At 35.1% G+C, this 16839-nt stretch overlaps 1 protein-coding gene across 1 annotated transcript; it reads left to right on the forward strand.

Moving 5' to 3' along the window:
* Positions 1-1794: 1794 nt before the first annotated feature.
* On the forward strand, positions 1795-16705 carry TWN2 (valyl-tRNA synthetase / valine-tRNA ligase (VALRS); the record flags this gene model as incomplete). Its single annotated transcript, XM_022054162.2, has 22 exons — positions 1795-1936; positions 2941-3065; positions 3206-3271; positions 5714-5776; positions 6023-6201; positions 6331-6403; positions 6827-6892; positions 6978-7061; positions 7578-7655; positions 7786-7869; positions 8005-8084; positions 8879-8936; positions 9009-9311; positions 9407-9577; positions 9992-10191; positions 10710-11112; positions 11223-11474; positions 11597-12097; positions 12277-12383; positions 15345-15444; positions 15897-16045; positions 16285-16705. Coding segments are annotated over 22 exons (3456 nt in total), but the record flags the coding sequence as incomplete, so codon positions are not given.
* Positions 16706-16839: the final 134 nt, after the last annotated feature.

Consider the following 16839-nt stretch of genomic DNA (forward strand, 5'->3'; position numbering starts at 1 on the left):
GCATAAATATTATCGAAGGCATTAGTTTTTCATTTGCACGAAAGTATGTTCATGATGTTGAAGAATAATATATAAATTATAATTTATTAGTTTGAATTCAAACAGAATTTATCTTCTAATTAGATTTAACTTATGTTTATTTTTTAAATATAATATAATTAGTGTGAATTTATATTTTAAGAAATTTAGTTCATATTTATCTTTTAAATAATAATAATTATTATTAAAAAATTTGATTTAGAGGTAAATTAATTTTTGAATCAGTAAAATAAATAAAAATTTAAATTTTCTTCGTGAAAAAAAAAAAAAAAAAAAATGCCATAATCAAGGCATTGTTTTTCTAATACCAAACATGCCATAATCAAGGCTCTAACGAATAAAAAGAATTCGATAAGATCATCCAAACAACAACCCATGAAACAAGGTAATTAAAGACTTCCATTTTTTGTCACAAAAATGTTCCAAACCGTGACCTCTTCTTCTCTTGTTTATTTCCCAGAAAAACACAAAAATACATGGAGGTAAAGAAAAGAAGCAGAACCAGCAAACTGACCATCTTACTTGGGCTTTAGGTAATTTTAAACTGGAATTCAAGTTTTGGGCCGAGGGTTTATGATTTTTCTAAGGATTTAATGAAAGGCTAAGGCCTATTAATCTTTGGGCCTCATTCCCATAAATTTAAAATTCTACTCAAAACTAAATTTTCCAATTAAAAATTTCAACTATATATTTCAGTAAAAATTACACTAGACCTTGCAATTACAATTAGACAGTCTATGAAATCAAATGTTTTAAATTAAAAATTGTTTAATTAAAAAATTACTGATTTTAAAACTGATGCAACTAGAAATTCTACTAATTTTTGAATTAAATTTTGTCTAGTTTAAGACTGCACGACAATTGTACGCGTTGGTGTTTTTTTTATTAACTGTTTAAATAAAATAATAGTGTGAAGTTAAAAATAATACTTGTTAAGATAATTCTGTAACTTTTTGTTTAAGTAAATGGAATATTATGCTTAAGTATAATCATCCGTTATTTGCTTTATGTAATATTTAAACCATATGATAAAATTTTGCTATTTTTCAGAAAAAAGGAATTAATAACTAAACCTGTCCAAAAGTTCAAAATAAGCAAATTATATATGCAACTTAGCAGAACGTAGAATAATTTCGAAATCGTAAATCCTATAAACATGTAAATATGTCATGCAAAAATATATATATATATATATAACTTTTAGTAAATCTATTAAAGATAATTTTTAATGTTATATATGGATTATAAAAGTATATTAAATCATACATAAACATTTAAAAAACTATAAAGAATAAAATAAATCAGTCAGAAGTATGAAAATTATGCAACATTGATCGCACACAAATTGTTTTGATAATTTAATTTAAATTTTAATCAAATAGCTTCCAGCTCTACAAGTAATTAATTTATTGAACGAATCGGGTAGCGTACCCGCCCCGTACCCGACTGCAGCCATCATTTCCCTTCTCCCTTCCAAAACAGGGTACTCAGGCACCTTCCACTTGATCCTCTCCTCTCCATTGTGCGCTCGCGACCAGAGCCGTCTTCCTCATCAACAAAACCCTAAATCATTTTAACCGCCGAAACCTCTGCTATCATCGACTCCGTCAACTACAGCTCCTTCTCCACTCAATCTTTTCTGTTTACATCCCCATGCTCTCTTCTCTTTGCTGTCTCCCTCTTCAGGCATTTGGAGTTTCGGCAAGCTAGCTGCACGTCTTGGCCTCGAAGGACGCTGTCATCATTACTGATTAATCCGCTCGTTTCTTAAATTTCAGTTCGTCTCAACAGCATACTCTTGCATCCTCGCGCCGGCGACAGAGGGAGTTCCCATTGCCACTGAACTCAATCTTCGCTGGGTGCGAGCTTATTCGTGGAACATCTGTGACCTTTGCAGGTGACTGTCTATCCTGCCTAGATTTTATATTCTTGTGAAATCTGTATATGCTTTGATTTCTGCTTCAGTGACTTTAATACGGCTGGTTTCTGGTTGCTACTACATGACAGGTTGTGTTAACCTTTTCCTGGGTCTACGTTATTCATTTGTTCATGGATTTGATTCAGTATTTTGCTTAATAATTTGCAAGTTATAACAATAGATATACTTTTCATTCTTGCTTGTAATTGCACGATCCTGTCAGAGAGAAAAAAAAAAAAAGGAAAAGGAAAAGAAAACTGTTGTTCTGATTAGGAAAAAAATTTCATTTTTTATTGAGAAAACCCATGAAATAAAAGACAGGCCCAGCGTACCAATTTAATTTAGGGAAAGCATTTTAACACCAGAGAACCTCGAGGGAAAATACTCAACTCCAGCAGCGCAGCCGTCTCCATCCTTGGCTCTACTTCTTCTTTGGCTGCTGCCATCATTTTTTCCTCAATTGCGTGCCACTGTTTCTGGCCAGCGAACAAGTTTCTGAGTGCAATCTGATTTTGTTGTGCCTTAATTCTCAAAGGTTCCTACTTTTCAGTAACTCTCTTTTCAGTTATTGTTTCTATGGCAGCTACCATCAGGCCCTCTGGTTCAGCATTTCTCACCATCCTGAATCATGTCTTTTTTATAAGAATCATCCTGAATCATATGTGACTTTATACCTATATTTTCTATTTCTTCTGTGTTTTGAACAATGTCAACATTCTAATTAATTCTTTTTCTTTATTATCTTATTTTTTGATTTAAGTGCTTAATGATATTCAAATCTTAGTTCCTGATTTTCATGCTGCAGACCATAATAAGTACAATTTATTTGTTTTATTGATGCTTGTGATCCTTTTTTTCCCAGCATTTGTGTTCATTGATGGTATTTGCCAATCAAACTTAAAAGCATATTGTGATATTATCCAAGAAGTTATGCAGTTTATTATAAATAATTTATAGCAAACTAATATTCTGTTTCCATAAAGCTGGCCTTTCTCTTTTATGTGCCTTCTTTAAGCGAAGTACGGGTATTACTCTCTTCTCTAGAGCATCTTTCTGTGCCCGCCAGCTTTGTCAAGTTTCGCGTTCATTGCACGGAACAAGAATTATGGTATGTAAAGTTTTCTATTATATCTCATGTTAAAATAGTATATTTTGATTTTATGCAAATTCACTTTATAGCTGTCTTCTTTGGAAAAGTTTTGAACTGTTAAATTTTATTCATTTTATATACGCTTTTTCACATTACAGTTGCAGCCAGAGAAGAAACCTGAGACTGAAGAGGATCTTGAGAGAAAGAAGAAAAAGGAAGAAAAGGTCTGCTTTGTTTATTAACTTTTATGCAGTTGCCATTAGCGTGCTTGGTCACCAAGTTTATCTGGTGTTTAAATGCAAGTTTTTTCTATTGAGGAAAAGAAAGATTGTATATCAACAAGGCACCGACATGGTGCTACCTCATGGACAAAATGAGATTTACGTTACAAAGAAAATCAATGAGCTTCATCACTGTTAATAGGATAATTCTTGATAACGAACCATAGGATCAGAAACCACGTCTTTAAGCATATCGAAAGAACAAATTGTATCCTCAAAAGCTCTCATGTTCCTATATTTCCAAATAATCCATAAAGTAGCTGGAGGAATAAGAGAAATAAGCTTTTTCCTTCTTTTATCACCCGAGATACAATGCAGAAATCGGATCTCGTCGGTAGTCGAGTTAGCTATCATGCAACTCAAATTGATGAAATCAAGTGCCACGAACCAAAGAGAAAAATGAAAGGTAGCCACAACAAGATTGTTCCAAGGTATAGCTGCTGTTTTGCAGAGATAGCACCTTTTGGCCAAAATCTAACCCCCTCTTTTCAAGTTATCTGCCTCTTCAGGAAAAAGAAAAACATTTCCTTAGGGTTGTAATAATACGCTATATGAGCTTTCTAGTGGAAATGCTTTGGGTAGAGGGGGAATGAGCAAGGTGTATATAGAAAGATGCTGCTGAGAATATGCTATTTGTGCCAGATTCCACCCAGGAACTTCAATCTCATTACATGGAAAATATAATTAACATATTCATCTTCCTCTCAGTCATTTAGATTTCTAACAAGAGCCAGCTCCAATAGGACAAGCTTATTTGTGACAAAATAGAGATCATGCAACATTGGCTTCTTTCTTTTGCACGAAGAGAACACCTTGAGGAATCGTTTGTCAAGATCCCCTCGTTGCGCCGCTCATCTTTGCAAACCCTTACCTTTTTTTCAAACATGATCCTCATCTAGATACATTTAAAGAACATTCGGAGCAGCTTGACACCCTTCCGGAGACCCGCCCATGTAGTTGTCTAGACTAGTTATTTCTCCAACACTTGTGTTCACCAAAATTTGTCTGTAATCACCTTCCACCAGTAACTATCCACTTTCTTGTTTTTCTTTTTTCCTTTTTTTCATTGATCTTCATGATTACTTCTCAAGAAGTGCATTGTTGAATGGAACCACAATCTAATTCTAAGACCCTCAAGATAAAGAGGTTTGTTTCATTGCGTCCCAAGCTTTTTTCCCCCCCTAAAACACCCCTTAGAAAATTATTTCAAAGAAAAAAAAACACCCCATAGGAAATGGCATTAAAGGGCCTCAAGCTCCGTAGCCACATTGGCCATGTAGAGAACAAAGGAAAAAAGTAAATAGGCAGATTTGAGAAAGTGCAGCTATTGAGGGTGAGTCTACCCTCTTTAGATACAAAAACAATTTCCACCCACCTAGCTTCTTACAAAACAAGTAATTGCCAGGTTCCAGACCCTTGATTTTAATCTTTCTCCCTGAGGAAGCCCAATTACTTTATTGGTAGGTATGTGACCTCACACCTCATAGTACTAGTGAAGAGCTTCATGTTCATCCCTTTCCTGAGTTGAACCAACTCGTAATAGGCCAAATCAATCTTCAACTACAGGGCAAACTGGAACAAAGGAGTATATGTGATATTCAGGAGGAATTCCTTATTGGGTAAGGAAAACAAGAGTCTAGCGTCAGCAAAAAGTAGGTGAGGCACCTCCTCACTCATCTCCCTGTGGTCAACAACCAACTCCTGAAACAACCTGAGATCCTTAGCCCCAGCAAGTAGTTAAGGCTCTCCATAACAATATAAAATGGAGAGGGGAATAGAGTCCCCTGCAGAAACTCTAGAGACTTTGGAGAACTCTGAAGGCCACTTGCTAAGAACAACAATAAAGGAGGGAGATGAGATGCAAACATCAATTCGTGGACCCATGTGTCCCCAAAATCACTCTCTTCAACATATAAAGCAAAAAATTGTAAGATACTAGTCTTAGGCCTTTTACATATCGTATATGGATGCAAGTATGCTAGTTCTGTTCTCTCAAGTGATGTAAGAACCGAGAAATATTTGCCTTCTATCTTATGACTGATGCTTTGATCTTTGTTATTATCTTTTTAAGTGGTATCTTCTTCATTTTGACTTTTAATTCTGTAAGGTTTTCCCAAGTTTATTATCTCCGTAATCAGGCCTAGACTCTACTAAAGCTGCCATTTTTATTATTTGGTATAATATCTGACATTGCTCCCTGAACCTGTATGTATCCCGCTCTCGTAACATTTGGTGCTTATTTAGGAACCCTTAAGTAGATGTCTCTGCTTAGTTTTATTATATGTTTATGTAAGTTTGTTAAACTACTTGGCTTTATCTACTTCTCTAAATGAAAAATTTCTGCTTTAGTTGACTTTTCATGTGACTTGTTTTTTCTTCTGATAGGCGAAGGAGAAGGAATTGAAGAAGCTTAAAGCTCAGGAAAAAGCACTGCAAGCTAAGATTAAGGTTGTTATGTGAGACATGTATTAGATTCTGCGCCTTGTGCACTTTAAGGATATGTTTTTTTATTCTTTTTTGGCTCTCAAGGCTCAGTGAGCACATAGCTCAAACCACTACTGTCCAATGCCCAAACCCTCTACAAGAGGGTTGGTGAAGGTGGTTGGCCACTGCAAAAATATGAATCATTTGGCTCCTACTTTATTATTGCACATGTTGATGTCACCTTATATATATTAATTTTTTTTTATTAAGGCACAACAAGTGCAGGATGGTGTGAATGCCCCTAAAAAAAGTGCAAAGAAGAATGCAAAGCGAGGAGGAGATGAAGGAAACCCTGAGGATTTTATAGATCCAGAGACTCCATTAGGTGAGAAGAAGAGGCTTTCAATCCAAATGGCAAAACAATACAGTCCTACTGCAGTAGAGAAATCGTAAGTGTGAAAATGCGTTATGTTCTTTTCTTTTGCAGCATGAGTACTTTTAGTTAAGAAACTTCTTTTGTGTGGGGTTGGGGGGGATTGATTGGGCTTGATCTTTATCCTTCTGGGGGTTGGTCTTAGATGGTACTCGTGGTGGGAGAACAAAGGCTTTTTCAGCGCAGATGCAAGCAGTTCCAAGCCACCATTCGTGATTGTAAGTTTCTCATTTTACCATAATAACATTTGTGATTGCAATTGCAAGCAGTTTCTAAAAATAATAGATTTATATGGTGAACATTCAATTCCATTCACTTTTCTTTTATATTCTTCTTCATGGATGGAAATTTGGGGTTTCCCTTATTTATTCTTGATCCTTAATGTCCATCCTGGATACCAAGCCAGTATAAAATTGCATAAAGCTTGATACTCAAATACAGTTTTCTGGCATTGTCATATAATGATTAAATTTCTTGTTAAATGGTGGCTGAATTAGTGCCATCGATAGAAATTAGTGCTGTGTTGAGTATGCCCTTTTGGAAGCAAAAAAAAAAAGAAAGTTACAAATGTTTCTTTGACTTAGAAACTTCAGCCAACATTTTTTCAGACGATTATCTTAAATTTCTACATCAATCTACAGGTTCTTCCCCCTCCAAACGTGACAGGGGCCCTCCACATAGGCCATGCGCTAACAACTGCCATAGAGGTGGGTAGTAGGAAATTTTATTAAGTCTGTTCTTTTTTTGGACTTCTATGCTGGATCCTGGTAATCTTTAATTTATTGAATGCAGGATACAATCATTCGCTGGAGGAGAATGTCTGGATATAATACATTATGGGTCCCTGGTGTGGATCATGCTGGGATAGCCACACAGGTTAGTTTCTTTTCAACTGTTTAGTTGTTGAATTCGTGAATAGAAAATAAATTTAAATTCGTCACATGCCTGATCTTGCATGCACATGTAGTCATTTTTATTTGTTGCCATTGATTATGCTTAGTGCCATTGACTGTGTTTGTTACGTGTCTGTGCCATTCTTTCTGTGCAGGCAAACTGCATATCTGTAATTTCTTGAGCTTTAAATGTAGGTCTAGAACTTGATGTTGTGTTTTCATGGACATATGTCTCCTGAAAGCAATCCAAAAAGGCATTAGAAAATATTTCAGACAAGTCCTTTATCGTATTTAAACGAAAAAAACGTCCTTTATCGTGAAGCAAAAGGCTCTTAATATGGTTGTACTATTTATATGCTCCTCATGTTAACTTATTTTTCTTCGGAATGAAATTTGCCTGCATGTGTTTTTCTGTGTTTGTACTAGTGGTCATGTAAGTTCTGACGTGCAATGCTTACTTCAGAAACTGAAAGGAATCTCTATGTATGCTATTTTATAGGTTGTTGTGGAGAAAAAACTTATGCGTGAGAGGAACTTAACCAGGCATGATGTTGGTCGCGAATTATTTGTAGATGAAGTAAGTTTGAAGAATAATATTACATATTGAGCTTGTTAGCACCTCCGTACCCCTCCCCCCGCCCTTCCCCACAAAAAAAAAAAAGGAACCAAAAATAAAATTTTCCTCTACTTTTTGTGCTGTGGAAAAGGTCTGGAAGTGGAAGCACGAATATGGAGGTACAATACTAAAACAGCTGCGTTGTTTGGGTGCTTCTCTTGATTGGTCGCGTGAGGTAGAAACTTTTCTCAAGAAGTTCAAGGCTTTAACCTTATACTCTTTAGTTGTGCTTTTACTAGATTTATATACAGTGTATTTTCACATATATCTTGTCATTGTCAACATCTCCCCTTCTTCCTTAAATTTGTAGTGCTTTACAATGGATGAGAAGAGATCAAAGGCTGTATCTGAAGCTTTTGTTCGGCTCTACAAGGAAGGTCTTATCTATAGGTATGCTTAATGTAGCTTCTTATTTCTTGGTGACTGTCATCTTTGTGTAGGAAATGCAGAATTTTGAGAGTATTCAGATTTGGGAGCATGTCTTTGCAGAATTGCCTGTTCAAGGCTTAAGCCATTAACTAAATCTGATAGAAAGTTTGATTAATGCAAACTTTGTATAAATAAAACATCCCTCGAGAACGTGAAAGAGTAATTATGACATTTACCATTATCTAAAAAGTGATACTCACTATTTTTTGGTAGTATATGAAAGGCCTATGATACGGATGTTCCAGTAATAAACTAAATATTGTGTCATGTGCAAGCAAAGTCTAAAAGATTATAGGAACTTGGCTTTCTTTCTCACTAATTGTTGCTACTGCTGGTTCTGTTGTTTTTTCTTTTTAGGTATTTATAAACTTTTATCGTATTATGGCTAGGATGTATTTTATAAATTATTTTGATGATATCTTATTTTTGGGATAAATTTTGATGATATCTTATCCTCTCTAGCTACTTCTTTATTCAGTTTTCCCTTCCCAATAATATTTCTTATTTAATAAACAGAAGTTCTGGCAAGTTTTACAGTGATGGTAATAAATGTTAATTTTGGAGAACTGATGTTTCATGTGTAAATTTTTAGTTTAATGCTTCCTGGAAAATATTGAGTGTATAGGTTTCTTGCTACAGGGTTTAGCAGTGTTTTTTCTTTTGCTTGTTAGAAAAGAATAGGTTAAATTTCTGTTGGCTGTCTTCTTTAGTTTGATAGGAATCCTTTTTTGAAGTTGTTGTAATGCATTTTGCAGAGACATTCGCCTAGTAAATTGGGATTGTGTCCTACGAACAGCAATATCTGATATTGAGGTGAGGCTCTCTTTGGGCTGTTTAGTTACTGGAATGTTTCGTACTTATCTGGAATTTGCTTGGTGTTCATAGGTTGATTATACAGACATCAAGGAGAGGACACTGTTAAAAGTTCCTGGCTATGAAAAGCCAGTGGAGTTCGGTGTTATAACTTCATTTGCTTACCCTCTGGAGGGAGGCTTGGGTGAGATTGTCGTTGCCACTACTAGGGTGGAGACAATGCTTGGTGACACTGCCATTGCCATTCACCCCGATGACGCAAGGTACAGTCATCTGCATGGCAAATTTGCCATTCATCCATTTAATGGAAGAAAACTTCCAATAGTTTGTGATGCAATGCTCGTTGATCCTAAATTTGGTACTGGTGCTGTAAAGGTAAGATTTTGTTTTTAGATCTTAGAATGCTGAAATTTTATGTGTACAGTTCTATTTGTCATTATTCTTCAATGTTTCTTTTCTTACTCCTGCAGATCACTCCAGCTCATGATCCAAATGATTTTGAGGTTGGCAAGCGTCATAATCTTGAATTTATCAATATTTTCACTGATGATGGCAAAATAAATAGCAATGGTGGTTCGGAGTTTGCTGGAATGCCACGTTTTGCAGCTCGTGAGGCTGTGCTTGAAGCGCTGCACAAAAAGGTAGAACTGCCACTCAATATGATGTATAATTAGTCCTCATCGTGGAGATATAGTCTGTTGTCATGCCTTCTTTGACATGTTAATTGGTCCTCATCGTGGATTTTTTTAATAAATGATTTCAACTATCTACTTGTACAATTTTGTAAGTAATATTAGTTTGAGGCTATATAGATAATCACTTTGCTAAAAGTAGCTTATTTTAGAAACTTCCCGAACTTTCTAGACCTCCCAACATTTGAGAAATGTTGTTGGTAAGAGTTTATCAGTTACATATCTTATAAGCTCTTAACTAATTGCCAAACATGTCAAGGAATGTGCACGTATTATCTTGTATATGATTGCCTTTATGTTATTCTCTATTTTACCTGCATATGATGTTGAAAGTGCAGTAATTAATTGCCCTCTTATGATTAGGGCCTGTATAGAGGTGCAAAGAACAATGAGATGCGGCTTGGGCTTTGTTCAAGGAGCAATGATGTTGTTGAACCAATGATAAAACCTCAATGGTTTGTCAATTGTAACACTATGGGAAAGCAGGCTCTTGATGCAGCAATGGATGTTGAAAACAGAAAACTCGAATTCATTCCTAGACAGTATGCTGCAGAATGGAAAAGGTTTTCTCATGTTATCTCACTGAGTAATAATAATAGAGATAGATATCAAGATACCATTCTGTTGCATGGTTTTTCTTTTCCTGCATTGCGTGGTTATTGTGGGGATATTTTTAGCATGTCTGTTTCACATACATTTTACATTAGATGACAAACCCGGGATTCTCCCAAAAATTTAAATGCACAAACCTTGTGAATAAAAATATATAGAAGTATTTAGGTGGATGAAATACATTTTCTGTATTGTGCCCTTTGCTCTACTTCAACTGGGAGTTATTCTTAATGGTACCATCAGATGGCATATATAAAAAAACCCCCACCAATTACATCCTTGCTATACCGTGTGCCTCGACCAAACTAATCTGGAGCCTATTTTTCATGTACTTTGGTAGATTATTGGGTATTTGGGTATCCAAGGTCTAACTTGTGTCTATTATTTTTTTTTGTGGAAGTCTATATTTCCTTTTTGATATAGCTGTATCACAACTAGGATTGAATGAATAATGTGTTCAAAATTGCAGATGGCTTGAAAATATACGGGATTGGTGCATCTCAAGGCAACTTTGGTGGGGCCATCGGATTCCTGCATGGTATGCTACCTTGGATGATGATGAATTGAAGGAACTGGGTGCATACAGTGACCATTGGATAGTTGCTGGAAATGAGTCGGAGGCTTTAGAAGAGGCTAGCAAGAAATTTGTTGGAAAGAAGTTTGAGTTGCATCAAGATCCTGATGTGCTTGACACTTGGTTTTCTTCTGGTCTCTTTCCATTGTCTGTATTAGGTTGGCCAGACCATACAGATGACTTTAAAGCATTTTATCCAACATCTGTTCTTGAAACTGGACATGACATTCTCTTTTTCTGGGTTGCTCGAATGGTGATGTTAGGAATTCAATTGGGAGGCGATGTACCATTTGGAAAGGTGGGTGCGATATCTTTCCTTCAATCTCTGAAGAAATATGTTATGCTTTTTTGTCCTGGGATGCCAGTTGTTTTAAGTACATTAACAATCAATGATTTTACGTCATCCAGGTTTACCTGCATCCAATGGTACGTGATGCACATGGGCGGAAGATGTCAAAGTCTTTGGGAAATGTAATTGATCCCCTTGAAGTAATAAATGGTATAACCCTTGAAGGTCTTCATAAGAGGTTGGAAGAGGGTAATTTGGATCCTAAAGAGCTTGTTGTTGCGAAAGAGGGACAGGTGAAAGATTTTCCTAATGGTATCGCTGAATGTGGGGCTGATGCTCTCCGATTTGCGCTTGTCTCATACACAGCTCAGGTATATTTGGATTTCTATATGATATTTGTTCAGTTACTTTTTAATTCTACACGTCACAATCTTGGCATTCGTAACTGCTCACCAGTATCACTGAATATTCTTTCGTTACCTTCTCTTCCCAGTCTGACAAAATTAATTTGGATATACAAAGAGTTGTTGGGTATCGGCAATGGTGTAACAAACTGTGGAATGCTGTCCGATTTGCAATGACCAAACTTGGAGATGATTATGTTCCTCCATTGATAGTAAATCCTGAAAGAATGCCTTTCAGTTGCAAATGGATACTTGCCATGCTTAACAAGGCAATCTCAATGACTGTAGCATCATTAAATGATTATGAGTTCTCAGATGCATGCAATGCGGTGTATTCATGGTGGCAGTACCAGTTTTGTGATGTTTTTATTGAAGCAATCAAGCCTTACTTTGCTGGTGATAAGTCAGCATTTGCATCACATAGGAAGTTTGCACAAGATGCTCTTTGGGTGTGCTTAGAAAATGGTTTGAGGTTGCTTCATCCATTTATGCCATTTGTAACTGAAGAATTGTGGCAGCGCCTACCCTGTGCTCAAGACTCTGAACGGAAAGATTCTATTATGATCTCCGAGTATCCATCAGTGGTAGAGGTAAGTTCATATTTCTTAAGTTATGGCTACCATTCTAGCCAGTTGAAGAACCACTATGCAATAGTTACTATGGAGTAGGATCCTGAAAATAACTATGATTTTCGAAGGGGCCAGAGATATTATATTTATTGAAATTGTCTATTATCCTCTTACTGTTGTATTTTCTTTTCCCCAAGCAGTGCTGGATTGATGAAAAGGTGGAATACGAAATGGATGTCGTTTTATCAACTGTGAAATGTCTCAGGTCACTCAGGGCAGAGCAACTTGAAAAGCAGAAAAATGAAAGGTAAACCGTGAAGCCATTTAAGTACTATTAAACAAACTTGAGGCATTTTTTGGTAATGACTTTGTGATGTAGGACAAATAGGATTAATTTGTCCAATTAGGGATTTAGGGATAAAAACCTAGATGTCACAGCTAGGATTTTGTATTCATTGGATTTAAGTCTTAAGCATCATATTTAAAGGTTTAGTTGCATCACACAACCAGAAATTTGAGAAACTCTTAAAATATTATTGAACAGCTGAAGGTTCCAATAAATGAAATTATAAGCCATCTATAATCTCTAAGCAACTTTCTTAAATAGAGTTATAATAAGAAATAATAAATGAGTAGAATTAGGAGTACTAATTTAAATAAGGATAAGAACCTAATACTAATAAGAATAGGAAGTACTAATTCTAATAAGAATAAGAAACTAATATTAATAATATTAGGAATACTGATCCTAATACAATAGGAAAATACTAATAAGAACAAAAAAATCCTAAGTTATTAAAACTATAATAATACTCTTCAATAATATAGTCTCCTAAATGATATAATAGTTCTACATTTGAAAAATTATAACCTCAAATCTATTTAGGTATAGCTCATTTTGCATCATTATACCCTGGTTGAAGAGAATTCAGCCACGAGTTTTGAAGTGGTGAACACTGAAAAACCTCGCTGTTTGAGCTTCCTTATGGAAATTTAACAAACTCTGTGCACAATCATTTTCTTTAATAGCAAACATAATAGAAAGACTTGATTGTTGATGAGTGTGAAATTCTAGTGGGAGAATGAAGTCAAAATAGTGACCAGTTTGGACTTGTACTTCATCTTGGAGCTCAGCATCATTACTCTCATTTATTGGCTTTGGTTCCTCTTTAAACTAAACTTTCACAGGACTCTCCATAGGTAGTAAAAGATCTCGAATAACCTCAGTATCTTTAGTCGTAGAAAGACACGACAGTTCCTTTCATTTCTCAACTTCAACTGGCTCCTTCTCTTTTTCTTTTTCACTGACTGTAAATGTTTTTTGACGTCTATATTTATTCATCCCTTCTATTAGTTGAATACTTTAAACCTATATCTTTTACATCATGCACAAAATGATAAGTGTTGTTATATTGAGCATTTCAATCATAAAGCCAAGGTTGACTTAGAAGAATATTTTTGAATATCATAGAAATTACATCATACAAGATTGGATCGCTAGAGGTACCCTGAAGAATACAAATAAGACTTTGTTGAGTTACTAAATGCTCAGTTTATCCATCCATGTTAGTCTGTATGGTTGGAGATGCGGTTGCGTCCAAAGATTGAGTCATTCAACAGTAGATATTGAAATAAAATTTCTGCAACATTCCTTGTGAATGACAAGTTTCTTATACTTACTTTCACAGGGGCCTATAGTTCAAAAAATTGGAGAATACTTTGGATTTTTTCTATGTTAATTGCTTAATTGTGCTTAACTATAGTCGGGAAAGACTCGTCAATCCTAATATCTTTGAGTGAAAACTCATTCTCTTCCTCATAATTCTACATGCTTCAAGCTTTTTCAATCACAGTTTTGCAGAAGACACTGCAAAATAAGAAGAATAGATAATATTCTTTGAGCTGTTGAAAACCAATCTAAGAGGGGATAAACCAGTCTAGATGAACCAATCTGGCAAACCCAATCCAAAAAGTCAAAATAGAGCACGATACAAAAAGGTCCATTCATGGGTGCGCACACATGGGGTCCACGCGCTGGCTGTCAGTTACTAGATGACGGTGTCTGTTTGGCAGTTGGCTCAACCAGAGGTGTTGGTCTCATATTGGAGGCCAATTAGGAAGCAACAGCTTAGAAATCTGGATTCGCGAAAGGCAGTGGCTGTGTGAGCTTGCCCGGGCAAGTGTGGCTGTTTCCAGCACAGCGTCATGGGTTGGTCGAGTGGGACCTTTTAGAGCTGGTGCTGGTAGCAGTGTCAACCACTCCCAGTAGGTGGTTGGTGAACGGTGATGGAGGCTGTTTTAGGTTTTTTCTCTTTTTTCTTTTGCGATTGTTTTTTCCATATGGGTTTGAGGCTATTTGGGTGTCGAACTTTTAGAATTTGAGAGTAGGATTCTTTTAGCTCCATTACCAAATTGATGTAGGACAAATATAATTGATTTGTCCAATTAGGATTTAGGGATAACAAACTAGACTTCATAGATAGAGTTTCTTAGATATCACATTTAAGAAATCTTAAACATTACACTTAAGAATTTGATGGCATCATACAATCAGAAAACTGAGGAACTCTTAATATAGAGTAACTGAATGCTCCAATAAATAAAATTACAAACTACTTATAATCTCTAAGCAATTTTTCCTGAATAGAATTACTAATGAGAATAGAAAACTAGTAAATGAAAAATACTAATCCTAATAATAAAAAAAAGTAATCCTAAAAATATTAGAAATATTGATCTTAATATAAATAAAAAAATACTAATAAGAATAAAAATTTTAAGTTACTAAAACTATAATAATGCTCTTAAATAATATAAACTCCTAAATAATATAATATTTTAACATTTGAAAGAATTATAACTTACAGTCTATTTAGGCATAATAACCCATTCTGTATCACTTTGTTGTAATTCTTTTTGCTTCTGGAATAACAAAAAAAAGAGCGCACTGCTTGATTTCAAATTAAAAACTATTTTAGTTTTGCTTTCCATGCTGGGTGTTAAAGTGTCAAATCCTAATGCTAAGATTTGTGGCAATCCACTGTCTTTGATGCCTGAATTGTTAAAACAACTTTTTGGATGTTGACCGTGGAGTACTCCTTTAAGAGGCAATCTTTCGTTTCCTAAATTTCTAGATTCAGTCAGGATAGATATACCTACATATGACATTTTGGTGGTTAGATTCACATCAATTTGTTTAAGATTTGAATATTGAAGCTAGACTTTTGTCTGAAGGCCATTGATGTCTACATGCTTTTTCCTTTTTCAGGCTACCTGCTTTTGCATATTGTGAGACTGATGCAGTAGCAGAAACTATCAAAACCCATGAATTGGAGATTGTAACCCTTGCAACCCTATCAAACTTGAAGGTATATTACATAGATATGCTATTTAGTGGATTTTGGAATTTATACCCGTTAGGCCTTGGGTATATATATCTATGTCTCTATATATATTTATATGGTGTTGTCCAATGTTCTTGTTCTAGTTTCATTTATATGTGTATATACGGTTTTCATCTACTATTCATATTCTGGATTTCCCTATCCACTTTCTGTTAGCAAACTTGGATCTAAGCACTTTTTTTAGATATAGTTTTCAACCAATATTATAGAAAAAGTAGTAACAATCATCTCAAAGTTTTTTATATGGTTTTCATCCAATATCTAGAAAAATGTGACACGCATTTGAAGGTTTCTGTGCAAGAGAGATATCTTTTTTGTCTCCTTTTGAGCTGTGAGATTGAGGATCGTGCTCATTGACTGATATTGTTTCTTTATCATTCTATTAAAATCAGAGTCTTCACTTTGACACTCTACAGGTTTTATTGAGTGGAAAAGATGCTGTTCCTGCTGGATGTGCAGTCGAGACTGTTAATGAAAACCTTAAAGTTTATATCGAAGTTCAAGGAAGTCTCAATGCAGAAGCAGAACGTGAAAAAATCAGGAATAAGATGGATGAGATACAAAAGTAAGTTTGCTTGGATAGTTTTACTCATCTTTGTTCTTGGTTTCTAATGGTTGCATCGCTTTTTTGGTTTTAGTTAGTTCTTGAAAAGGCTTTTTATCTTTAGGTCCATAAATTTTTTTCAGTCACTCACAAGTATGGATTTGTGATGCTTTTGTCAGAACATAAATATACATATACTTATAAATCACTACACTTGTTTTCTCCTTTTGATCCTTGACTTGAGTTTACTTTTTGAACAGGCAACAAGAGAAGTTGCAGAAGATAATGAATGCATCTGGCTACGAAGAAAAAGTCCCAACACATATTAAGGAGGACAATGTCTCAAAACTGACCAAACTAATGCAAGAATTTGAATTCTTCAAAAAGGAGAATGCACGTTTAGAAGCTGAAATGGAGGCAGATAATAAATAATAAAGCAGATCATATTTAGGCGACTTTGCAATTAAAGGAGCAAATAAAAAAATAAAAAAATAAAAAAAAAAAGGAAGAGAGAAGGACGGTTTGATATTTATGCAGGGGAAGGTTATTAAGATATATATTGCTTTCATTTTTCTCCATATAATCAGAATGGATTTTCATTGCCCTCATTCTCATTAAACAGAGTGGTTCTGCAAATTCACAACCCATGTTAATTGCAGAAAGTATCTGTTATTTCTTTTAGCTGATTTGATTAGGAAATTCCTTTTTACAGCGGGAAATATCTTTGAGCTTGGGATTCAAGTTTGAAAATTAAAATTTATTTGTGGTTTGTTGAATTATGGAATTGACAAGAAAGTAGAAAATTTTCGTGGGAA

Source organism: Carica papaya, chromosome 2 (genome assembly GCF_054855325.1).
Source record: "Carica papaya isolate Zhongbai chromosome 2, ASM5485532v1, whole genome shotgun sequence".
NCBI classification, from domain to species: domain Eukaryota; kingdom Viridiplantae; phylum Streptophyta; class Magnoliopsida; order Brassicales; family Caricaceae; genus Carica; species Carica papaya.